Source organism: Peromyscus eremicus, chromosome 13, assembly GCF_949786415.1.
Source record: "Peromyscus eremicus chromosome 13, PerEre_H2_v1, whole genome shotgun sequence".
Lineage (NCBI taxonomy): Eukaryota > Metazoa > Chordata > Mammalia > Rodentia > Cricetidae > Peromyscus > Peromyscus eremicus.
The window spans coordinates 1,212,233-1,238,882 of record NC_081429.1 but is presented as its reverse complement, the minus strand read 5'-3'; the positions used below and the strand labels follow the sequence as shown (position 1 = coordinate 1,238,882).

General features: G+C 36.1%; 1 protein-coding gene across 19 annotated transcripts in view; it reads left to right on the top strand.

Moving 5' to 3' along the window:
• The window catches only part of Trip12 (thyroid hormone receptor interactor 12), a 131,117-nt gene that overhangs the window by 67,965 nt on the left and 36,502 nt on the right, over positions 1-26,650 (top strand). For 10 of the 19 annotated variants that reach the window (XM_059278577.1, XM_059278578.1, XM_059278589.1 and 7 more), the window contains 16 exons: positions 29-124; positions 7,630-7,778; positions 9,379-9,414; positions 9,496-9,591; positions 9,724-9,816; positions 9,996-10,157; positions 11,680-11,748; positions 11,836-12,001; positions 13,893-14,010; positions 14,104-14,263; positions 16,167-16,320; positions 18,273-18,501; positions 18,776-18,894; positions 22,388-22,595; positions 25,697-25,797; positions 25,962-26,136. In XM_059278577.1, coding sequence (XP_059134560.1) covers positions 29-124; positions 7,630-7,778; positions 9,379-9,414; positions 9,496-9,591; positions 9,724-9,816; positions 9,996-10,157; positions 11,680-11,748; positions 11,836-12,001; positions 13,893-14,010; positions 14,104-14,263; positions 16,167-16,320; positions 18,273-18,501; positions 18,776-18,894; positions 22,388-22,595; positions 25,697-25,797; positions 25,962-26,136 — 2,131 coding nt within the window. The remainder of the gene's footprint in view (positions 1-28; positions 125-7,629; positions 7,779-9,378; positions 9,415-9,495; positions 9,592-9,723; positions 9,817-9,995; positions 10,158-11,679; positions 11,749-11,835; positions 12,002-13,892; positions 14,011-14,103; positions 14,264-16,166; positions 16,321-18,272; positions 18,502-18,775; positions 18,895-22,387; positions 22,596-25,696; positions 25,798-25,961; positions 26,137-26,650) is intronic. The other 9 variants (XM_059278591.1, XM_059278590.1, XM_059278588.1 and 6 more) reach the window with 3 other exon arrangements.

Sequence of the window (26,650 nt, the reverse complement as noted above, 5' to 3'; positions counted from 1 at the left end):
TACTCCCCTGCCCTTCTTTTTTCTTTAGCCCTGTTAGAGGCCAGGGGTCTTCCTCCTCACCTGTTTGGTCCTCTTGGTCCTCGGATGTCACAGCTTTTCCATAGAACAATTGGAAGCGGAGCTAGTAAGTGAATACTTTAAAATGTTTCCTCCCTTGAAGTCTCTGAATAATTGTTATTGGTTACTTGTTGGTGTAATAATTTAGCATCTTTTAGACTTTCTTCTGTACTTTTATTTTTGACTGCTGAGTAATCCACATTCTTATAAAAAAAATAAAATTTTCTAGCTGCAGGAAGGAATCATACAATTATGTCATCTGATTACATATTTTGAATTCATTTTTTTATCTGAAACTTTTTATGTTACAAAATTTATCTCATAAGACATTATTAATATGAACCTGATAGCGATTTCTCTGCAGCATTACTTCTTACCAGACGTCTATCAGATTAATTATAACCCAGATCTTACATGGTTGACATAACAGTGACTATTTGTAGTCTTAATTTATAATGGAATATACTGTTCTATAGTTAAAAGTCCAGTTAAAGTCTTTTTGACAACATCTAATAATTTTTTACTAACCTCATAGCTTGGTGGCTAATATATACATACCATCAAGTATTTGAAATTTTTAAATAAAATCTTACAGGTGATATTTGTGTGTATGTGTGTGTGTGTGCGTGCACACACATGCTAGGACAAGTATTTGGAGGTCTGAGGGCTACTTTGGAGTTGGTCCATTCTAGTTTTGTGTAGGTTCCAAGGATGGAGCTCAGGTTGTCAGGCTTATGTAGCAAGCATCTTTATTTGCTAAGACTTTTTAAATTTTATTTTGTAGTTAAAACATTGCATTATATGATGTGCCTGATGGCACATACCTTTAATCCCAGCACTAGGGAGACAGAAGCAGGCAGATCTCTGAGTTTGAGGCCATCCTGGTCAACAAAGTGAGTTCCAGGACAGCCACGGCAACACAAAGAAACCCTGTCTAAATCAAAAAATGAAAACAAAAATTTAAAAACATTGCATTATGTGTAATTTTTATTACCGAATCTTCCTCTGGTATGTCTCTCAAGAAACAAACCGCAGGCTGGATAGATGGCTCAGACGTTGAGAGCAATGACTGCTCTTCCAGATCACCAGGTTCTATTCTCAGCACCCACATTGCAGCTTACAACTGTCTGTAACTCCAAGATCTGACATCCTCACATAGACATATATTCAGGCAAAACAACCAAACAAAACAACTCATTTCTGGCTTTTATTAGCAAGATAACTTAAAAGCAGTTGTATTTTTGTTTCCCTTCATCTCAGGTGACATACTCTGCCACAGAGTTCCCTTTTTGAGAGTTTTGTGAGTTAAAAAATATTGCCCAGGCTTCTTTACAACTCTGGGTCCTTGTATCTCTCATGTATTGGGATAATGGTTGGATGTAGCTGGAGTTTTCTCTCCAGGCCCTGCCAAGCCCCAGCAGTCTGACAGCCCACTTATAAAATAAACACACAGACGTTTATATTATTTAACTGTTTGGCCTAATGGCTCAGGCTTCTTGTTAGCTGTTTTTATATCTTAAATTAACCCATTTTTATTAGTCTATAATTTGCCACATGGCTCGTGGCTTACCAGTACCTTAGATCTTGCTAGTCATGGCGGGAGCTGGCAGCGTCTCTCTGCCTCAGCCTTCCACCTCCCAGAATTCTTCTCCTCCTTGTCCAGCCTACCCTATCCTTCCTGCCTGGCTACTGGCCAATCAGAGTTTTATCAATCAATCATCCACAGCAGGTGGATACTACCATACCTATCTTCTTGAGATCTCTTGAACATTTATTTACTACCATATACTAGATACTGGTACTATCCTGATCATAAGTACATTTAAGCAGAGTTGTTTTCTACACAGAGCCACCTTGTAGTATTTCTCTCTTGTCTTAAATTGGACATCTTATCTTGAATTGGACATTTCTTTTCTATGAAAACAGGGTTGTTGGATCAAATGTCAGATGTACACAAAGTTTTATTAGCTACTAATTCACCACTGTGGAGATATAGAACCCTGTATTTTTACTTATCATGTATAACAATAGTATAGTGTTATATTCTGGGGCTTTTATAAAACTTAAGGTGAGAACTGTTAACTTACATTTTGATAATCATTTTGTATTTTTTTTTTTTTTTTTTTTTTTTTTTGGTTTTTCGAAACAAGGTTTCTCTGTGTAGCTTTGCGCCTTTCCTGGGACTCACTTGGTAGCCCAGGCTGGCCTCGAACTCACAGAGATCCGCCTGTCTCTGCCTCCCGAGTGCTGGGATTAAAGGCGTGCGCCACCACCGTCCGGCCTTTGTATTCTTTTTAATATATTTTTCTCTTCTACTAAATTGTCAGTTGTGTGTTTTAATGTTTTATTACACATAACCTTAAATAATTTATCATATCACAAACAGTTTAAGAATTGAAGTGGTTTAGATCCTGACCTCCTCTATTACTGTTGTGTGAGATATTTCTTTTTCGTTCATTCATTCATTCACTCACTCATTCATTCATTTAATTATGCTCAGTGATATTCATTAATTACACTCATGATATTAATTTCATTTGTGGTATTCATTGTGGCATTCATTCAATAATTCTATTTATGATATTCATTAATTACATTAATGTATTGATTTATTACATTCATGATATGTCCTGATACTACTGTCGATTTGTGGGACTTTTCTATCACACAAAACAGATTCTGTACTTAGGAAATCATTGCTCTATATTCCTTTCTTCTCTATCTTGAGATAATGTCTAATCTTTCTGTCTCTATGAATTTGTATATTCTATATATTCCATGTAATACAATTCTATAGTATTTGTTCCTTTTTTGAATGTAAAAACATGTACAACTGCAGGAGAAATAATAGATAGCTTGAACATAAAAACAGGCTATAATTCAACAGTCCAGGGTTATTTTAAACAGTAAAATATTTTCTCTGTAGAAAATAGTAAAAATGATAACATTTTCCAATAAGCCCCTTTACGCCAAATGCTAGCTGAGTTTTTATATATTAGATTCTGGGATACAGAAGAAACCTATTTTCATTGGTTCAGCGAGCTATGTTTTACTTAAGTTGGGTAAGTGAGATTCCTATTCATCTTCCCCTTCACTGTTAGATTTACGGCAGACATTTTTCTATAGGCAATCCATAATCTAAAAAGATTTTAGCCTCCCCTCCTGAAAGTATAGCCAGCATTTTCTGTCATCAGCTTGATACGGTACAAATTCTTATCCTAGTAGTGAAATGTTTCACTAAAGCTTGCCCAGTAATTGAGTAAAACAAAAACTTATAAGCCACAGTCATCCTAGGGTCCCCCCTGCTATGTAGCCTCTCTGGATCTGTGGGTTGCAGTCTGATTGTCCTTCGCTTTATATCTAGTATCCACTTATGAGTGAGTACATACCATGTTTGTCCTTCTGAGTCTGGGTTACCTTACTCAGAATGACTTTTCCTAGTTCCATCCATTTGCCTGCTGTTGTAAAAAATTGATAACATTGGGTGGTGGTGGTACACACCTTTAATCTCAGCACTTGAGAGGCAGAGAGCAGGTGAATCTCAGTGAGTTTGAGACCTGGTCTACAAAGTCAGTTCCAGGGTAGCCAGGGCTGTTACACAGAGAAACCCTATCTTGATAAACAAAACAAAACAAAACAAAACAAAACTGAGAAACCCTATCTTGATAAAACAAAACAAAAAACAAAAAGGAAAAAAGAGAAACTTGATAACAAATAATTGTTTTAGATGCATTATTAAAAATCTTTATTCTTTCCAGCTGAAGGACTATTTCATAGTAGTTAAGGATGACCAATAATCATCTGTTTTTATTTGAAAAATCGTTGGGCCTTAAATTTCAAAGGATATTTTCTCTTGTGTAACATTTTCTATAAGCACTTTTTTTTCCTGATTGTTATAGTTTATCTTCATTAAACTTTTTTTTTTCATTTTTTGTTTTCTTTTTTTAGGATTTTCTTTTTCCTGTGAACAAGGGTGTGTGTGTGTGTGTGTGTGTGTGTGTTTTAGTTTCTTTGTAGGGAGTGTGTGTGTGTTTTAGTTAGTGTTTCTGTGTAGTCCTGGCTGTCCTGGAACTCTATAATTAGGGCTTTCTGCCTCTCTCCTAAGTGCTGGGATTAAAGGTTTGTGCCACCATGCCCAATTCCAATTTGTTTTTTCTTTTTTTCTTTCTTTCTTTCTTTTTTTTTTTTTTTTTTTCTTTTGCTTTTTCGAGACAGGGTTTCTCTGTGTAGCTTTGCACCTTTCCTGGATCTCTCTCTGTAGCCCAGGCTGGCCTCCAACTCACAGAGATCCGCCTGCCTCTGCCTCCCTAGTGCTGGGATTAAAGGCTGCGCCACCACGCCCGGCCAGTTTGTTTTTTTCTAAAGTTGTCTGCTATAATCTTTTCTTACTTCTTGCTTTGTATTGAGTTAATTTGAAATACTGTGCTTTTCAGTTTTAGGCAATTCATTGATTCTTTATAGCAGATTTCTCTGTTGAAATTGTGTAGTGTCACTGCCCCTTATTTTCTTTTGTTGGTAGTGCTGGGGCAACTGAACTTTGTGCATTACACTGATAAGCCATATTCCCAGCTCATTGTTTTTTGTATTTGTCACAATTAATATCCGAGAAGTGTTGATTTTCTTTTTCCTCTCTTTATAATTCTTAGTCCTGTATTCCCATTTTTTTTTTAACAATTAAGCCTAGTATTTGTTTTATTTATGTATTTACAACATTTTGTATAAAAGAATTGAAGAGGCTTGACAGGGTAACTTTCATTCTTTTTCTCCATAAAACACAAAATGTTTTTCTTCATGAAACATTCACTGACTCCTTTTGCTTCTTTTTATGTAGCCCAAGAGCTAATAATGTCCTTTACCTTTTTAAATGCCTGGGAAAAAATATTTTGGGTTTAAAATAAAGTGAATTTCAAATTTTACTATCCAGTCTTAATAGATCAGAGCCATGTTCATTAGTTTTGTACTATCTGTGTCTATTTTTGAACTATAATACTAAAGTCAGAATTAGATAAGATAGCTACGATGGATGACCTGCAAAGCTTAAAATAATTATTGTCTGGCTCTTAGTAGAAAATATTGGCCTGCCAACTCCTGGTCTCCTGTTTATTGGAATGTTGGTCTGTGGCTATGTTTTAGGTTTCTGAAATCTTTACATGCAAAGATAAGGCTGTGAATAGTAGTTGGAGTGCTGGTGCTTTGAACTTTTTTTGAACTGATACTGCAAATTGCCGGTAGCCTAATAAGAACCAAAGCAGTGCCATCCCATTCTCCTCCAAGTTGTCAGTTGTGTTTTCAGTGCAGGCCTGAATACTTTTATTTAGTGCTGCTGAGTTTAGTAATTCCATTTTTGCTTTATGATGCCTTTCAAATATTAAACATTAGCAGAATTGGTCTTTACTCCTAAATTAGTGTTTTTAATCTTTGTGACTAAATGGGGAACATTTTTTTCCATATACTTGATTTCAGCATAAGCGCTAATATGTCCTGTTGTTACTAAACTTGACTTGATGTTGAGATGACTTGCCAGATACATGGTAACACAGTTCTCATTAAATTTTTGTTTTGGGAAAAGGGTATTTTTAATCTTTTGTATATTATACTTTATAATGTATTAATTGCCAGGCATTAAGAACATCTCTCTTTTTATCTGTACCAAGTTTTGGTAATAAGTACATTTAGTCTACTTAAGAAACAGTGGCATGGGTGGTTATGGCTGCTGCCACCTTTATTCTTTTTGTTTTCTGCTAGTAGAGTTGAATTTATGACATCATCTATGCTGGTCACATGGTCTACCATTGAACCCCTAACTTAATTGTTTATGAGTATAAAATGATAATTTTATATCTAAAATCTACTGCTCTAGTAATTAGATTTCTTCGTACATCATAGATATGTAGCATTTTGGCCGTTGGTTTTACTAAAGGTCTCTTTAGAAACACAGTTGGATATAGGGCTTTTAGATAATTGCAATCTCACTGATAATAATTATACTTAAGATTGCCAGCTTCAATGTTTGTTTATGAGACACCCTTTGCATGGCATATTTGCCAGTTCTACTCTCTTTAGGTGATTATGTTTCTGAGATAGACTTGGTGTATAGCATTTCATCCTTTCTAAGTGAAATTAGGATCTACTTAGGATTCTTTTCATCAGTTACTTTTAAAAAAGTTATGTATTACTTTAGCACAAATGATAAACCAGCTTTACTAATACTAATACTTAGTTTAGAATTTAGAAGTTGTATTCTTTTGAACATGTCTGCATTTTGTTTTCAGGTGGACTTTTAATTATTGCAAGGTAGTAGGCAGCAATTATGTAATTTGTTAGCTACGTACAATAAAGAAAAGTCTTCCGAGGGTGTCACATGCCTTTTTCAGGATTATGTCATCAGGAAGATCACTGAACCTTAATAATAATAAACTTGTTTTGATGTAAATTTCATATAGGTTGAAAGTTATTTTCAGATATTTTTGTATCCACATTTATATATTTTAAAACTTAATGATAACTGGGTTTAAAAGCCCACTGTGCAAACAATAATTTGAATAGGAAAGCATCTATGAAGAGATAATACAAATTGGTAGATTTTACTCATTTGTTTACCATCCTGGGGATGGATCCCTGAGTTTCATGAATACTAGGGAAGCACTGTAGCACTGAGCTTTTACAAACCCCAGCATTGGTTTTAATTTTGAGTGCTTTCTTCACTGTAATGAATTTGCATAATGGAATTGAGTCTTAAAAAAAGAACTGCTCCAGTAGCCAGCACCTGCTAGTGTAGTTAGAACTACAAAAGTTGTTTGTTTTTGTGTTGAATACTTCATATCTTCAGATGCATTATTCTGCCTTTCTTAATTTTGCTTCCTTTTCTCTACTCTGTTTTCTATTTAATCCTGGTGTGTATATTTAAAGAAACATAACATTCTTTTGACAACCGGATACCATTATTAAGAAATTTTTATTGGACTAAAATTGTACTCGCCACATTGATTTCTTTGAAAGTGTAGGTATAGCAAAGCAAACAGTTCCTGTTGGTTTTTGGTGATTTGAATTTTGCTGCTAAAAATTAATCAACTTGTTTAAGTTAAAAAGGCGTAAACCAAATAATTGAGGTCATGTTAAGGCTGAGCAGACACAGTAGCTCTCCTTTGAGTGTTTAAGTGGCATAGACTTGAGTTTGCTTTCCTTTTTTCTTTTTGCCTTATAATGTCTGTCTCCAGGAGTGGGTATTCCTTTAAGAGTGTCTGTGCTATGTCTTTTATTTCTACATGGTTGGAGAAACACTTGTTTTGAAATCTGATCTTAGAGTTCTACTGAGCCATCTCCCCAGCTCTTCAATGTTTATTGTAATTTTAAAAAAAAGATTAACATTTTTTTTCCTACGTGTTTGTGAGTGTTTCTACATCTTTCTATGTACACATGTTTGGATGAATACCTGAGGAGGCCAGAAGAGGTGTTAGATTCCCTAGAGTTGGAGTTATCCATGCTCGTGAGCTGCCTGACATTGCTGCCAGAAATAGAGTTGGAGTCTCCAGCTCTCAGTGTTTAAAAGTAATGCCTTCTATTCCCTTGAAGGTTCTAAGGCCCAACAGCTTCTTCAAGGACTACAAGCGAGTGATGAGAGTCAACAGCTTCAGGCAGTCATTGAAATGTGTCAGCTATTGGTTATGGGAAACGAAGAGACTCTGGGAGGGTTTCCTGTGAAGAGTGTTGTTCCAGCTTTGGTAAGCATACTTACTATTTTTCTGTTGGTTTATTTTGCCTATGTGCATGCTGTACAAATAAATACTCTCTCTTAATGAGCTGTATACCCAGCTTGAGTTTGTAAATATTTTTGCGCCAAGTTTTTGTTGAAGTCACTCGCTTGATCTTTATTACTTAAATGGTTTAAAGTTATTCAGCCTATCAGTAATGCTTTGTTTCTACACTGAAAAAATGTGTTAGGGTTTATTGTTCAATTTCCCGGTTTTTGGGGCAATAATAAGCTAACTTATTTTGGGTTGTCTTTGTGGTTGAGAAAGATTGAGTGTTTATTACTCAATCCCAGCTTGACATAATCTAAAATCACTTGGGAGGGATCTTTGATCATCTTAGCCTGGGCTCGAGTCTTGGGGAATTGTCTTCTTTATATTAACTTGAATACGCAGCCTATGTGGAGTCCTCCATGCCCTAGGCAGGGCATCCTGGACTATATATATACAGAGATGGTACTGAACAGGAGTAAGCATACACACATTAACTTCTGTTTTTCACTGTTGTTGTGATTGGCTGCTTTAAGTCCCTGCCTTGACTTCTCTGAAATGATGAACTCTATGCTATACTTGTTAACTGAAGTATAACCCTTTCTTCTCCAAGTTGCTTTTTTCAGGGTATTTTATCGTAGCAACAGAAATGAGACTAAAACAATTAACATTTACAAGTCGTCCCTTTTAGTGTAAGGGAATGTGTTACAGCTGATTGATTCCATCTTTCAATTAGGAATCTTGGTGTTTCCTATGAAAGCCTTTTGAATTTAGATGTATTTTTTAAGTGATTGATTTAGATGGTGAATGTGTATAAATGTTTTAGTTTTGAAGAACTTTTTCAAGGCATGTATTATACATATTTATTTACCGAAGAAGTCATGGGTATTGTATATCTTTTATCACCATTTAATTGAAGGGTACTTGATACCTGAAATACAGTGCATTTAAAATTTTCCAGTTTTGCATTCCTTTTTTTGACAAAAATAGCTGCAATCTCTGTGAAGTCTTTTTCAAATGAGAAAATAATGTAAAATCTGATTTTTAGACTTATTTATTTGTGAAATAATTACATTCGTATCCTTTATTAATTGTAGTCTCTAATGTATTCAATCCTATTTTCAAATCACATTTTATTGTATGATTAACATATTGCTATAATGGTACTCATTTCAGATGTACACAGAATGTAAACTGTGGTCTTCAGTCTGTGTTAATATTAATTCAGCAAATACCAGTCATTGCTGGTGCTAATAATGTGTCAATTGGTAAATCCTCTGTTAATGAGCTTCTTTCAAGGATATTAGAACTACTAAAATGATTGGTTTTAAGCAACAGAAATGATTTTTTTAAGTTGATGACTTATAACAGCATTGCCAATCCATAGCTGTTGCATATAATGAGTGACATCATAAGCATAATAATTCTGACGTATGCCTTGCTGTCGTGTGTGTGTGTGTGTGTGTGTGTGTGTGTGTGTGTGTGTGTGTGCATGCGCAAGGGAGAAATTCTTCTATCTAAGTGAAATGCAAGAAATATTTCAAGAACGTTCTTAATACTGAATACTTTATGTTTTTAACAGATAACATTACTGCAGATGGAACATAATTTTGACATTGTAAGTACATCATGTATTTTTAAAGACACTCTAAACTTTAATATGAGTATTTATTGAATAAAATCTCATCTTGTTTTCTAGATGAATCATGCTTGCCGCGCCTTAACCTATATGATGGAAGCGCTCCCTCGGTCATCTGCTGTTGTAGTAGATGCTATCCCTGTCTTCTTAGAAAAGGTAGTCCTGATTTAGTACACCTTGTTCATAAGTACACAGGAGGAGTCAAGTTTTGAACATAAAGTGTTCATGTAGATAAAGTACTGTTGAAGAATAAATAATAACCTTTGGTACCTACTTTAATATTTCTAGCTGCAAGTTATTCAGTGTATTGATGTGGCAGAGCAGGCCTTAACTGCCTTGGAGATGTTGTCACGGAGACACAGTAAAGCCATTTTACAGGCGGTAAGTGGTGTTGTTGAAGGACTGTATTTCCTTTAATGTTTATCTCAGAACTACATTGTGCTAGTTCCTTGTAGCTCTGGAAGAGGACATATTCCCCCAAAGTGATGTACTAGACATTTTAATAGTTATTTTTGGTAAAGAATATTTTCTCTTCACTTTAACAGTTTTCTGTATTTTAGGGTGGTTTGGCAGATTGCTTGCTGTATCTAGAATTCTTCAGCATAAATGCCCAAAGAAATGCACTAGCAATTGCAGCTAATTGCTGCCAGAGTATCACACCAGATGAGTTTCATTTTGTGGCAGATTCCCTACCATTGCTTACCCAAAGGCTAACTCATCAGGTAAAGTATGAATCCGTTTCCTATACCATGAAAGTTTTTTCTTTTTCTTCCCCGAGGTCTTCTGATTGGATGTGTATAACTTAAAATGTTCTGATCTATGCTTCTTGTTAAGTGTATTATCCAGTCACATATTAACTAGATTTTTTTTAATAAGATTTTGGCAGATTTACTCAAATGTTAGGTAATTTATATGTTCAGTATCTTTATATTGATAGCAACTATGACTTAGTAACAATTGAGATTTTCCTTTGTAAGGTCAGAATTTACTTTCAGAAGGATCTCTTTAAAAGGCATTGGGAGCGTGGGTTAAGACTGGAAGAGACAGGTTGTCTTGAAATAGAAATGAAAAGTGCAAATTCCACCTGTTGGGGTTGGAGGAGAGCAGAGTAGGTATGTAAAAGGTAAAACATCAGAAATAGTTTAAAAAGCAGAATTCATACCACAATTAAATGGAGTAGATTGAGCTGCCACATCTGGAGGTCAGAGAGAAACTGTTTTCTTTTACCTTTTACCAATAATGTTATTACTAGAGACACTTTTTAAGGAATCTACTTTAAATTTGCTTCTGCAAATTTTGTTAAGCCTTGTGAAAATTAGATGTACAGAATATACTTAAGGGATCATATAAGATGATGGACTCACATTTGTCTCTTACATTTCTGTAATGATAAAGATAGAGTAAAGGCATTAATTTTTTTTTCTTTTTTCTTTTTTTGTGGGATAAGGGACAGCTTACAGTCCAGACTATCTCCGAACTTGAATAATTTCAAGTCTACATCATACATGCCTAGTCAGTTTGTTTCTTGTTTATTTTGGGGATATGATCTTACTATAGCCCCAGCTAGCTTAGAACTCACAGAGATCAGTTGGCTTCTGGCCCCCAAATGTTGTGATTAAGGAATGCACTACCATGTCTGGTTTAATTTGTTTATTCTTAAATGCATAGTTGAAATTGAGGTAATTTAAAATATATTCTGTAATTCATTGTGAAAATCAATACTAACTAACATCCTTACTTCATAAATGAGAACTAAGAATCAGAAAATTTAAATTAGTTGGCTGCTACTTTCTAGCTTGCTTTCTAGGGAATCTAGTAGCAGCAAAGATGTGCACTTTTGCAATTCGATTCATATTTTTACAGAAGGAAGCCTCATTGCTCCATTAATGAAGTAAACATAGTGTTGGTTTTGTTGTTATGAGGAACATTTACAGATGTTTCTTCAAGAGGGCTTTATTTTTATAGCAAGTCTATTCTAAAAGCCAAATCTTTTTTGGTTATCAGGAACTTCATTCCTTAGTGCTTAGGGCATTGGATCTGCTGATGGTGTCAAATTCATGAATCTTCAAGTCTCTATGCAAATGTATGTTCTTTAATATTACCAACTACACTTTGCAGGTTTTTTCTTTTCAAAGCTCACATCTGATAATGAGGTTACCTTGATTTGAGGCAAAGAAAGAACTGATTGACTGGTGGTGCTAACATTTTATATTAATAAACTTTATTTTCCTTTGTGAAAAATAGGACAAAAAGTCAGTAGAAAGCACTTGCCTTTGTTTTGCACGTCTAGTGGACAACTTTCAACACGAGGAGGTGAGTATCATCTTTGGTAGTATATTTTTTAAAGTTGTAGAATCGCCAAATTACAGCATAATAATTTCTCTTCTTGTGTTCATGAAGAATTTACTGCAGCAGGTTGCTTCCAAAGATCTGCTTACAAATGTTCAACAACTGTTGGTAGTGACTCCACCAATTTTAAGTTCTGGGATGTTTATAATGGTGGTTCGCATGTTTTCTCTGATGTGTTCCAACTGCCCAACATTAGCTGTTCAACTTATGAAACAAAGTAAGTGCTGTTTTATTATTGTATTTTAAGCTGTAAAAGTCAACCTAAGTCACAAAAGTAAAAGAAATGATAAATGCCATTGGATATTGAAGAAATATGATGAGGTCAGGACTACCTGACATATATGAGGTCTGGGTGTTTGATATCCAGCAGTGCTAAAGATCTTTTCTGGTTTTTTGAGACAAGGTCTTTTTATGTAGCCTTGGCTATCCTAGAACTTGCTATGTAAGCCAGACTGGCCTTAAACTTCCATAGATCCACCTGCGTCTTTGGTGCTGAGAAAAAGTGTATGCTGGCACATCTGGCTTGATCATGTACTTTTGATGTTATATTTTCTTAAAACTCACCTTTGGTGTTTTTAAAACTAATGACTCCAGATCATTGATTCTAGTGTCACACTAATCATTAATGATCATTCATAAGTTTTATATTAAGGTAACTGCTTAAGGTAACTCAATTCTCTCAGCCCATTTGATTTTCTCCAGTGAATTATCTGAGTGCAGGATGCTTCTCTCAGAAAGCTGAACCTTATTTCTACTGATCAATAACTCCAATTTTTACTGATTTTACTGGTTTTGTGTTTCTTAACCAGTGACAAATTGTCATTGACCCCTCTTTCTTAGGCCTTGTCTCATAAGTAAATTTTAGAAAGTGGTATGGTTTCAGTAAACATTTGTGTTTTGATTCTTTCTTAGAGTTAATAATTGTTGGAACATCTATAATCATGACTAATAATTTCATACTTAGAATTTTGAAATTTTAATATACAATCTTGAGTCAGTTTTGCCTTTTACTGAAGACTCAGCTTTTGGCCCCACTGTTTCAGACTGTATAATATTTTGTTTGGAGAAACCTAGTTTCACTTTCCACTGTATTTCTTGTGAACTAATGCATTGACATAGACTTTGGCAAAAAGACAGTGTGATTGAGGTGAATAGTTGGACAGATTGAGCACAATGCTGTCTGCCTCAGTGAAATTGAGAAATATTTAACACCTTCTCAAGTAGTTTTATTAACTTATTCTGAAGTCTCTAGGACCTCTTTACAGCTTGATAAGTCCATAGTTTCCTAGGGTCAGAGAACAGCTTCTCTCTAGTTACTGTTAGGCACAATAGTCCTGCTTTAAATACCAGCTTGGGAAGGGAAGTCAGTTCTTTTCTCCGAATACACTGGATAATTTTCCTTTAATGTCACATTTTTACTTCTTTTGCATATTCCAGGAAATTTCCTATATAGCATATGGAAGCCACTAGACACATTTTCATTCTACAGTGATAAGTAATTGTGAGCATGTTTACCTTTTTGTGGGGTAGTATCTTAACTACTTTCCTGATCACTTATAAAAATAAACTACACAACACAATTTCAAGGTCACTGTTTTTGGTACTGCAGAATGAAGCTTGAAGCCTGCTGTATGATAAGGAAGTGGTCTGCCTCTGAATTCGGTTCATGCCCATTAAAGCATCTTTGTGAAACACTAAGTGTATTCGTATTACTTGATAAAGTTAACAAAATGATACCTTTCCAAGATAATAAAAAATGTAATAGCTGGATTTGTGCTTTTTTCACATGTACATCATATGTGTACAAACCCACTACAGCTAACAGACACAGCTTTGTCTTAGGTTTTAGTGTTTACAGTAACTAAACCTCTGCATCTGAGTGATTATGGTGCTAAATTCTCCAGAGACTGATGTCTTAGGGGAGTGGAAAGTTAATATGGAGAACATTTTAATTATGTTTGTTTCTTGAGTTAACATGTAAGTATCATGTAAGGCAGGAAGTGTGAGCTTCAGATGCTTACCTCATAGGCCATGTGCTTCCAGTATATTTGAAAGGAAGGTGGTAAGTGAATGAATGTATTTATGTTTTGTTGTTGTTGGCTTAACAGACATTGCAGAAACACTTCACTTCCTCCTGTGTGGTGCCTCTAATGGAAGTTGTCAAGAGCAGATTGATCTTGTGCCACGAAGTCCTCAAGAACTGTATGAACTGACATCTCTGATTTGGTAAAGAATGGGGACATTTTCCTTGAGAGTCTTAATATCTATAGATGGTGCAGAAAGTTACTTATTAAAATAATTGCATTTTTTTATTTTCAGTGAACTTATGCCATGTTTACCAAAAGAAGGCATTTTTGCAGTTGATACCATGTTGAAGAAGGGAAATGCCCAGAACACAGATGGTGCAATTTGGCAGTGGCGGGATGACCGAGGTCTCTGGCATCCCTATAACAGGATTGACAGCCGGATCATTGAGGTAGTAGTTTCATTGTACCATTTAAATATGCCTATTTTTGTGGAGAGTGGGTGTAGGGATGGAATGGGAGGTGGTTGTGTGTGTTTAGTGTGCTCAGTTTTGAATTAACTTAAGATTCTCTCATTTTGTCTCCTGAGAAAGAAGGTCCTCATTCTGTTGAGGTCAGAAAACATGATGTTCTAGTCCTGCTTCTGCTGCTAACTACCTGCTTGGCTTGGAGCAAGTAATCTAAGTTCTTTGTCCCATAGTTTTGTTTCCCAAAGGAAACACTGGAGGGTTAGACAATTTTTCAAAGCCAGGTCTTTTATTTCAACCCAGAAGAAATCTCCCAATGTGTGCTTTTTATATACTTAATGGGGGAAAAAGTGAAAACCAGTTAAATATCTGCCCAAGGGTGAATACAAAAATAGTGAAAAATAGATTGTGATTCAGTATTAGTGCAATAGATTTTAATGACATAAATGAAAGCAGTGTTCAAAACAATAACTTTTGGCAACTTGATATAAGAGAAGATGAGTGATACGTTGGAGGAATATACCAAAATGTTAATGAAGATTTTCCATGACAGTTGCTGTGATTTCTGTTCATCTGATGTTGTTTGTAGTCACTGGAATAATAATCTTCAGTTTCTCAGATGACACAAAGACTTGGTGCTAGAAAAGCATTGCAGCACTGGAGAGGCTGTACATTTTCTGCTAGCATTTTTTTTTTCTTCCGGTTTTTGGAGACAGGGTTTCTCTGTGTAGTTTTGGTGCCTGTCCTGGATCTTGCTCTATAGACCAGGCTGGCCTCGAACATACAGAGATCCGCCTGGCTCTGCCTCCCGAGTGCTGGGATTAAAGGCGTGCGCCACCAATGCCCTGCTTCTGTTAGCATTTTTCTACATACACATAATTCTTCTAAATTTAAAACAATGCTTGAATTGCAACCATCTTCATATCTCTTGTAAAGATGTACCTTAAAGATACATTCCTCCAATCAGTTTCTAAAGTCAGGAGTTCTTATAAAGGAACTCAAATTCAGAACCAGTTTGTGCTTTTATGAGAGTTAATTGTTGCCTGGTCCCTTGTGCCTCAGCTGCTAGTGTTCTTAATTTCTAACTTTGTTTTTCTTTTTAGCATTCTCCTGATAATTACATCTTCCTTATTAGTTTACTCTCTATTTCCAGATAGTTATTCATTCTCTCTAGGAGTCTCCGCTTAGATTGGTCTTTTGTATTAAGAGTATTTGTTTGTTTTTAAAGTCATAGGTTATGCTATATAATCTAAGCTGTCTTTGAACCTGGAAACCTCTTGACTTAATCTCCTGAGTGCTGGGATTCCAGGTGTGCAACCACCATATGTAACACATTTTGCAACTTCTCTAGGTTGTCTGAAGTTAAATAGTCCCTTCTGTGTAATGTTTGCATTGTCATTATTAATCTTAAATTTTAGTTGTGTTCCTTACAGTCTTAGAACAGCAGTTAAATGTGAGGTTGTCTTGTTTACCTAAGGACAATTCTACAAGGTATTTGGATTAAGGAGAATTTTAGTAGGTTATTAGAAATTGATTGGGTAAAAAAATGTTTTCCATCTAACAACTAGAGTTCTAAGGACATATATAAATTTCTTTCACAGTGCAGTTTTTGAAATACAAATGGTATCTTCATGTCAATTATGCTCTGTCACTTGGTATTTCCTAGAATTTTGTCTCAGAGTATCTCAGGGCTCACTGTTTGGTTTAATTTAACATGATTTGTTAAACCAATGAGTTTTGTCATCAACAGTATTATAATTTCCTCATTCTGTCAGTTTACCAGCCACATAAAATAGATACGTAAAGTAGCATGTGTGGAGGGTCCCTGCTGTACTTAAGGTAATGAATTTCTACATGTTTATATTCAAGGTTTCTCTCTCTTTGCTCTCAGGCAGCCCATCAGGTCGGTGAGGATGAGATAAGCTTGTCCACTCTGGGACGAGTTTATACTATTGATTTTAATTCTATGCAGCAAATCAATGAGGACACGGGAACAGCACGTGCCATTCAGAGAAAACCTAACCCCTTAGCCAATACTAACACTAGTAAGTATCCTTTGAGTTAAGTAGCTAGGCACTGTTGGAATTTATTTCAAATTGATTTTGAGTATGCTGTGTGGGTATACATGTTCTATAACATGCATGTGGAAATCAAGAGAGTAACTTGAAGGAGCCATTTTTCTTCTGCCATGTAGGTTCTAGCCTTTTTAGCCTTGTCAAACACGTTTACTTTCTTGCTGGAACCTGTAATATTTTCTTTTTTACATAGTAATTGTTTCATTGAATATCCTTTGAGGAGGGTAAGATAGTTGTGGCGCTCAGGTGAGGCAAATTCCAAAGGCCTGGGTGGCTTCCACCCTCAGCCTCCTTAGTGGCTGCTGTGGGACGCTTTCCACACTTACTCCACTTCCCTGTCTCTTCTTTCCTGTCTCTTTTAAAATTTTTCCCCCTCCTGGGGACCAAACACTTACCCATTCAGCCCTTAACCCCCCGGGACTGTTTCCCTTCCTTTGCTTCCTCCTCCCGGTGGGCACCTAAATCCACCTGCAGAGTTTTATATAAGCGGGAGAACCTCCATGGTTCCATTCCCGAAGAAAGGGAGCAGCTGAGTCCGGTCTCAGTTATATCCTTCTGAGGTCTTTAATGTAGTTGAAGACTAGATAGTTATAATTTCCTTAGTTATGATAAAAGATAAGTTAGATATGAAACCTTAGACTCAAAAAATATAGGATAGATAGGATATCTTCTTAAATTTTGCCAAATACAGATAGACTAATTATTATAAATAGACTAGATATTGTAACTGTAATTCTTGCTTGATAATTGTTTTAGTATATGTAATTTTACTATGTTAAAGTTAAAACCTTACTTTTGAAAAAAAAAAAGAAAAAAAAGGGGAAGTTTTGTATGCTGTGAATGTGTTGCTCTGATTGGTTAATAAATAAAGTGGTGATTGGCCAGTAGCCAGACAGGAAGTATAGGCGGGACAGAGAGCAGAATTCTGGGAACAGGAAGGCTGATTCAGGAGTTGCCAGCCAGACATAGAGGAAGCAAAATGTGAAGGCAGAACTGGGAAATGGTACCAAGCCACATGGATAAGCATAAATAAGAATTATGGGTTGATTTAAGTATAAGATGTAGCTAGCAAGAAGCCTGAGCCATTAGGCCAGCAGTTTTAATTAATATAAGTGTTTGTGTGTTTATTTGGGTCTGAGCGGTGGGTGGACACAGGAAAACTCTAGCTACATAGTTAAGTAATGGTGATATATTTCACTAAAACCTGTGCTTCAATTATTATGAATAAGCCAGTATTACTACATGTACGATGTCTTTCCCACTAAATTTTTTCTTGAAGTGATGGGATGCCTGTTAGATCTATTTCAGGTGTTCATTCAGTCCTGGCCCAGACCACACCCCCAGAAAAGGTCTGGGTAGTAAATGTTAGAAGTTTCATAAGGTATACAACCTTTGCACTATTTAATACTTTTGTAGTCTCAAAGCTGTCCTATTATAAGATGTAAACAAATGTACTTTATGGGCGAAGGGCAAGATGTGTAACTATAATTGGCCAAACTCTTGTTCATAGTCTTCATCCATTCCATTCTCCTTATACATATTGTTTGTGAACAAAATAGCAAAAATCACCTTGTTTATCCAGTTTTTTTGATAGCTTTTATCTGAGTAATAACTCCATTTCTTATAACCCTCATTTTTGTAGCTCATATTTTAGTGAGTTAGTATTGAAATTTCCCTAGTGTTTCTTAGATTATGCTTTAGTACAAAGAAGAGGTCTGCTTAGTACACTGATTACACTAATGGTTTCTGCTGGTCAGAGTGGTCAGTGCAGTAATCTCTTAATATTAGGTAAGTTTATGTTTGTTCTATAATGAAAAACATTTACATAGTAGTTGCTGAGCTGAATACTTGATTTTTATGGTTGCTTTTATAGTAGTTGGTCAGTCACTTCAGGACATTAATTTTTTTATTTTAAATAACAGGTGGATATTCAGAGTTAAAGAAGGATGATGCTCGAGCACAGCTAATGAAAGAAGATCCGGAACTGGCTAAGTCTTTCATTAAGACCTTATTTGGTGTTCTCTATGAAGTGTATAGCTCCTCAGCAGGACCTGCAGTCAGACATAAGTGCCTTAGAGCAATTCTTAGGATAATTTATTTTGCTGATGCTGAACTTCTGAAGGATGTTCTGAAAAATCATGCTGTTTCAAGGTGTGTTCATGAAAATATTAAAATGATTTAGAAATTTAAATCTAAAGTTATTTTAGAAATTTCTAAATCACTGTACAGAAAAAAATGAAGTTTGGAATGTCTTGAATAATTTTTAATGTCTATTTTAGCATAATCATAATTTTTAAAAATCTAACTGAATTTAATAAAAATTAGAATTGTTTTAATAGAATGGAATTTTGTTAAATTTTAAGCAGTATGATGAAAAGGAATCACCAACTTCAGACAGTTCATACACAAATGTTTTGTTTTTTAGTCACATTGCTTCCATGCTATCAAGCCAAGACCTGAAGATAGTAGTTGGAGCACTTCAAATGGCAGAAATCTTAATGCAAAAGTTACCTGATATTTTTAGTGTTTACTTCAGAAGAGAAGGTAATGCCTTTTTCTTCCCCTCCCCCATCATTCTTTTTGAGAAAGGTTTTTTTCTGTGTAGTCCTGGCTGTCCTGGAATTTGCTCTGTAGACCAGGCTAGCCTCAATCTCCCATCTGTCTGCCTCTGCCTCCTGAGTGCTGGGATTAAAGGCGTGTATCAACACTACCTTTAATGGTCTAGATAGAACTTGATGTGGTATGTTCAGTGCTTACAAGGAAAGTATTATGTTTAAGAGCTCAAGTATATGTTTAAAAGTGTATGTATGTTTAAGAGCTCAAGCATAATCAGTGGGTTTCATGTGTAGTGTGTGTATTGTGTGGAAAGTACATGAAGATTGAGAGTCAGTGTCACTGATGACTATTAGTCATTTTCAGTGATCTCCCTGCCTTGCCCCGTGCCCGACCCCAATATATGCTCAAGTGTGGGAGCAGTCAGACTTAAAAGTATAGTTGCTATATTTCAATCTATAGTGATTCTTTGAATAAGGTTGCAGTGCATCATAGCAGTAGATCAGAACAATTCAGGATTTATTTTATCACTTATTGGGTTGAGAATGTACATGACTAGTGCCATAGGAGGGCATCAGATTCTCTGGAACTAGATTTAACAGATAATTGTGGGCTTTCATGTGGGTGCTGGGAATTGAACTCAGGTCCTCTGAAAGAGCAGGCAGTATTCTTAACCATTGAGCCATCTCTGTAGCTCTTGATCACTTTATCTTTTTTCCTTTTATTGGAAATAGATATTTTTTTCCTCACATAATATATCCTGATTACTGTTTCCCCTCCCATGTCCTCTTCACTTGTCCTCCCATCAGGATACACCCTCTTTTTGTCTCTTATTAGAAAACCAAACAGGCTTCTAAGGAATAATAATCAAATAAAAGATAAATAAGAAGTAACACATCAGAAGAGGACATAACAAACAGAGGGAAAGAGCCCAACAAAAGGCACAAGAAACATAGAGATGTAGAGACCCACTCGTTCATATACTTAGGAATCCCATAAAAACACTAGTGTGAAAGCCACAATATATACACAAAGGATGAGAGAAGAAGAAAAATGTAAGAGTAAATAGATAAAATTAAAAAAAAAAAATAGTAGGAGAGGGGACAAAGGAAGAGCCCTGATACGACATTTAGACAAGGAGCTTTCAAAGATGATCTTGAGTTCATTTTTTGTTGACCATTTGCTGCTGGGCCTGCAGCGTATCCTTAGGAGTAGTTTGTTTCCTGAGTGAGACTTCCCTTGGAGAATACTAAATTTTCATTTGTAAGTGGAAATAGCATCTGGGCCGCTTTCAGGGCTAGAGATGGCACTTCTTTCAGCTCTAGGACTCCATATGGTGCAGACTCATGCAGACCTGTGCATGCTGTCCCAGTCTGAGTTATATGTGTTGTTTAGAGAGCCTTAATTCCTTGGTGTCCTTCATCCTCTCTGACTTTTAAATTACTTCCATCACCTCTTCCGCATGGTTCCCTAAGCCCTGAGGGGAAGGATTTGATGGAGTTGTCCCATCCAGGCTGAGTGTTCCAAAATCTCAATATCTCTATAATGTCTAGCTGTGGGTTTCTGTATTTGTTACCATCTACTGCAGGAGGAAGCTTCTTTTTGTTGTTGTGTTTTTGAGACAGGGTTTCTCTGTGTACTCCTGGCTGTCCTGGAAGTTGCTCTTTAGACCAGGCTGGCCTCAAACTCAGAAATCCACCTGCCTCTGTCTCCTGGATGCTGGTTAAAGGAGAAAGCTTCAGGTGATGGTTGAACAAGGCATAGTCTGCTTCCCTGGCTAGAGTCATACTTCTTCTTATATTGGGTTTTTAATCTTTCTGTGTTTTGAAAATATTATAGATAGGCCAATATAGTACTAGAAACAAAGTAGAAAGAAGTTTTAACCATTTAGTTATCATTGACCATGGTAAGTATATACCTTAAATCCGAAAGAGGGGCAGATCTCTTGATTTCTAACCTAAGAGCTAACATAGTAAGACTCTCTAAGTAAGTAACTAAATAAAATTAGCTTTGTTCAACTAACAACGTGTTTAAAAAGAAATGCAACAGTAGGAATTGATGTTAAAGACAAAGCATTATTTTTCCATTACCCAAAGTTAGCTGCTGCTAACAAGTCAGTTATTTGTGTGGGCGCAAATTTAATTTTTTGGTTTAGAAGTATATGAGATCCACTTGCCCATTTTCATCTCCATACCATGCCAGGTCATTTTTGAGTTTAGAGACTGCTGTATTATCAGATTCTATTTTCAACCCTCAAATATCTGTGGCATATACATAATGGTGTTGATTGTGCATGGCTAGGACATGCTACTCGAAAGACTAGAACTTAAATGTTAACTTCTTCCTGAAGGTCTTGTTTTCCTCCCAGATAGAGCTTGGTTCTCCTATAGTGTGCTCTAACTTGCTGTATTTCTGTTTTATGAGCTCATCATTACTTACTACAATCCTTTGGAAATTTATCATTCCTAGTCATTTAGTCTTCTGGGTGTTTTTGTCTTGCCTGTTACTATGTCCTCAGTACTTAGCATAGCTTGGCCTAAAACACATTTTTGTAGCAAGTACCTGAAGTATAAAATGTGCCACCCCCTTTCGCTCGCTCGCTCTCCCTCCCTCCCTCCCTCCCTCCCTCCTTTCTTTCTAGAATCTAATGGAAGCCAGTTATGATAGTGCCCACCTTTAATCCCAGCATTTGGGAGACAGGTAGGCAAATTTTTGTTAGTTTGAAGCTAGCCTAGACTTCATAAAAAATTCCAGTAAGCTAGAACTACATAGACCTTAACAAATAACAGCAAACAAAAAACCCTAAACAAAGTAAAAGAGAATATAATGGAAGATTAGGACACCTGAACAAAGTTCGTACATAATTCCTTTCACAGATTTTCATGTATTTAACACAAACTCTTTTAGATATCTATGACTGTGTATCTCCTATCACAATAAGAACTCTTCAGTTCTCCTTACTCTGACAATGGCAACCACCACCTTACAATAGCCTTTTATGGATAGCAGTGTTACTACAGTGTTCTCCTTGTAGCCTTTGAAGCTAATTGACTACTTCCATCTTTTCCCTTTCTGGTTATCATATTGTGATGTGTGCTGTTTCTCTTTGTTATTGTTTTTAAAATGGATATTTTCTACTTTGTGTAGCACTGTTTTATATGATTTTGGTTTGAAAATTAGAAGATACTCAATAAAAATACCTTTCAATTTTATTTATTTTTAAAAGATTTTTTTTCATTATGAAAGTAGCGTTCTACCTGCATGCATGCCTGTATGCCAGAAGAGGGCACCAGATCTCATTATTAGATGGTTGTGAGCTACCACATGGGCACTGGAAATTTAAGTCAGGACCTCTGGAAGAACAGCCAGTGCTCCCGGCTTTATTTCTAGTCTATCAGGCTTAATATTTAGGAATTTTGTAGTGGTAGGGGTGGTTCTTGACTCCTGAATAACTGACCTCTTTATGTTCCTGTTTCTGTTGAAGGTGTCATGCACCAAGTAAAACATTTAGCAGAATCCGAGTCTTTGTTGACAAGTCCACCAAAGGCGTGCACAAATGGGTCAGGATCCCTGGGGTCTACAACACCAGCCAGCAGTGGGACAGCCACGGCTGCAACCAATGCTTCTGCTGATCTGGGGTCACCCAGTTTGCAGCATAGCAGAGATGATTCTCTGGACCTGAGCCCTCAAGGGTGAGTTTTGTTGTGATCTTAAAAATACTTTGCCTTTATCTATGTTGATATCCATGACTCCTACTGAGAATAAAATACCTGAGACGGACTTTTTTGTGGTGGTGTGGATTGAGTCTGCAGCCTCAGCAATTACTTCCACCACTGAAGTATTTTCTCAGCCCTTCTATTCTTTGAAATGGAAAGAAAATAACTTCAGGAAAGCTACTTTACTGGGCCCTGTTTTATAGGTACATGAGATATATGTACATTATTCACATTGGTACCCAAATGAAATGAGGTGAAGACACATTAGGGTTTATTTACATGTATCACAGATTATCTTAGCCTTTCTTTCTCATTCCATAATTTTGTAATTATTTCTATTACTGCATATGTGCCTTTGTGATACCCAGGTATTGATGAAGTGAAAAATACAAAATTAGAAACTATAAGCTAGGTGGCCAAACCTGGCTTCTCATTTAGCTTTAATTCTCAATCACATGACTATTTCTTAAAGGTAAATGGTAGTTCTTAAAGTCATTTGTGCCTCTTCTGCTGTACTATGTAGGATGTTGGAAAACTTTGATTTTTTTTTTTGTTTGTTTGTTTTTAATTGTTGTTGCTTTAGCTCACACATTTAAGTGGTCTTATTTCTTTTATGTTAGAAACTGGAATGTTGCCAAATGAGTTGTACATGATAAGCCATATTCAGTTCTGATTTAAATTGTACCCAGTGTAATCATACATACATATTTTTCCCTTTTCTGTAAAATACATCTTAAAATTTTTTACAAAAACTTTTGTTATATGTATATGGGTATTTTTGCCTACATGTATGGTTCTACATCATGTTAATGCTGTGCCTTTGGAGGCCAAAAGAGGATGCCTGACCCTCTGGAACTAAAATTACGGTGGTTCTGAGCCGCCATGTAGGTGCTGGAAATTGAACTCATGTGGCTGCTAGGAATCAAAGCTAGTAAACTTGACTGTGGAGTCAACTTTCCAGCTCCTGTAAAATGTATCTTGGTAAAATATTCTCACTGGGATCCTAAAATTGAATCATGTATACCTTAAAGAACCCATCATGTACATTTGTCTAGATGGCTGGGGGATCAGGTACTTGAAGGAAGAGTCATTTTTGCTGCCACCCTGTGGCAGTTATATACTTAGCTTAAATAAAAAGTCTGGTTTGGGCTGGTTGCTAATTCAGAAAAGTGGGTGAGTTTTTGCTTTTCATTGTGTCAATTGGCTAAATTTCTGAAGATCAGGCTTTGAGCCTCTTAAACTTTTTAACCTTCCTTCCCATCTATGATGATGTTGTATTTGTCTCCCATTTACCCTTCTACCTCCACCTCACCTCTTCTGTATACTCTGGTCATTACAGTAATCCTAAACTATTACAGGGTTTTGATATAAAATGTTGACTTGGTCTTTAAGTGCTCCATGAGTTTCAGGATGCTGTGAGCTAGCTCAGACAAATGTAATCTTTCTTCTGTGTGGGAGTGGTGGTGACAGGGTTTCTCTCTTTAGCCTTGCCAGTTTCAGTAAGGGAGTAGTTGTTTATTATACAGTCTAATTTGTATGATAAATTATACAGTAGTTTCATTTTTTTCAAAGAAAGCCATTCTTTTAAAATACTTTGTCTTGAGTTGTTTCATATTCCATGGTTTTAAATCTTGATATGTAGCACTGGCTCGTTTGGAACCCACTGTGAAGACCAGGCCTTACAGCAGTCCTCTTGCTTTTGTTATGTGTGTGCGCCTTAGTATATGTTTGTGTACAGTAAATGTGCAGGTACCTTCAGAGGTTAGAAGAGTGTCACATGCCCTGGAATAAGGTTGTGAGCCTGTATGTGGGTGCTGGGAACAGACCCCAATTCATGGAAGAGAATTTTAACTGTTCAACCTTCTCATTAGCCCTCCACATGAAAATTGTTCATTTTCCATTTACAAGTTTTTGTAGTATATTTCTTTTCTGAAAGTCTGTTTTTCTTGGTTATGCATTTGAATATATTAAGTATACTTATAGAATTACCAGACTTTGGGAGTCTTTTCCTAATTAAAAAATCATTTGAATTATTTAAATGTTACTTGAGCCACAGAACAACAGAACACTTTAATTTTTAAAATCATATATATTTGTGTGGTCATGTTCCTGGTGCCAGTGTGAAAGTCAGAGGACAGTTTGCACCAATTGGTTCACTTGTTCTGTCATGTGGGTCCTTGGATCAAATTCAGGTTGTCTGACTTGATGGCAAATGCCTTTACCTGGTCAACTATCTTGCTATCCCCTAGAATGTTCTTCTATGTGCCCATTCTTATGTATCTTTGTTAATGTCAAGAGCAGCAGTTTGCAAGGTGTGGTGTAGAGTATTGTAGTGTTTTTTAGAATAAAGACTTTGGGCAGATGAAGTGAAGCCCTCCCTACTCTCAGAGCCAAGGAGAATGAGGCAAGAGAACCATAGATTTGAGGTCCTACGTGAGGTAATGTGGAAACACTGTCTCAACAACCAAACAAAACATGATAAAAGCTGGGCAGTGGTGGTGCAGCCAGGAGTATCTCTGTGAGTTCGAGGCCAGCCTGGTCTACACAGCGAGATCCGAGACAGGCACCAAAACTACACAGAGAAACTATGTCTCGAAAAAAACAAACGAACAAACAAAAGGCTAGAAGTTCAACAGAATGAATATATTTATGTTATTGCCTTCATTATGCTTTTTGAGTATGATACTATAAGTAGTTAGAATACTTTTATAGTATGAACATTAAATCTCATGTATATTCTGTTGCAAGTTAGGTTAGGGAAGAAATATACTCAAGTTTGATTTTACTTGATTTTTTTTTTTTTTTTTAGCCAATTGTTCTTTGTATTTTTGTTTAATGTATTATATTTTGTAAAGTTGGATATGAAGAAAATTAAGCCTTTATTATTAATTTTAGCAGTTAGTAATTAATTTTCTATCTCCATAACTCCTATAGAATATGACTGTTACAGACTCCATATTAAATCACTCATTGAAAATTGTTGTGACATTTTTATTCATGGTAGGTACTGTCTACTATCTTAGCTGGGTTCTTCATTGGTAATTGCTAACTTCATCCATTGTTCTTCCATGCAACAGTCGATTAAGTGATGTTCTCAAGAGAAAACGACTGCCAAAACGAGGGCCAAGGAGGCCTAAGTATTCACCTCCAAGAGATGATGACAAAGTAGACAATCAAGGTGAGTCCTTTGATAAATTGATGGGGAAATGGAGGAGGAGGTGATCAAATAAGTGTCCTCATCATGATTTGGTACTCTTAATTCCTGTATTAAGACTCAAGTTTTTGTTGATTTTTCTTCAGTTTTGTTGAAATGATTTGAATGTAATTCTTTTCTGTTTATAGCTAAAAGCCCTACCACTACTCAGTCACCTAAATCTTCCTTCCTGGCAAGCTTGAATCCAAAAACATGGGGAAGGTTAAGTGCACAGTCCAACAGCAACAACATCGAGCCAGCACGAACTGCGGGAGTTAGTGGTCTTGCCAGGGCAGCCTCAAAAGACACCATATCCAATAATAGGTGAAGTGTGTGCTGGGATTGGGGGTGGGAGTCCTTCATCTGAAAGGTCTCAATATAATTGTATTGAGCACATTCATCATATGTAGGTGATACTTGGACTTGGTTCAATTTGTTCTCAAGTCAGAGATGTATGTAGCTCAAGACTTGCCTATGGTTCCAGCCCTATTCCTTACATATAAAAACCATAGCCATAATATAACCACTTGAAAGCTCTGGTTAGTTTTATTCTATGTGGAACCTTTCACTGGATTATTCTTGTATTTCATGTTTATATATTCTAGTGAAAATTCTTCTACCTATTTAATGGAATTTGAAGATTGGTAGCTGAGAGCAGCTCTTTTTAAAAAAGTACTTGGATCTATGTCAGATACTAATTTCTCACCAGTGTGTGGATCATATGGCAATGCCTTTCTTGGGAAGGCACTTAATGGTGATGTAGAGTACCTGTATAGAGTACTTCCTCTATAAAAAAGACATTTTCCCAGTGGTATTTTATTTTAAAGATAACTTTTTT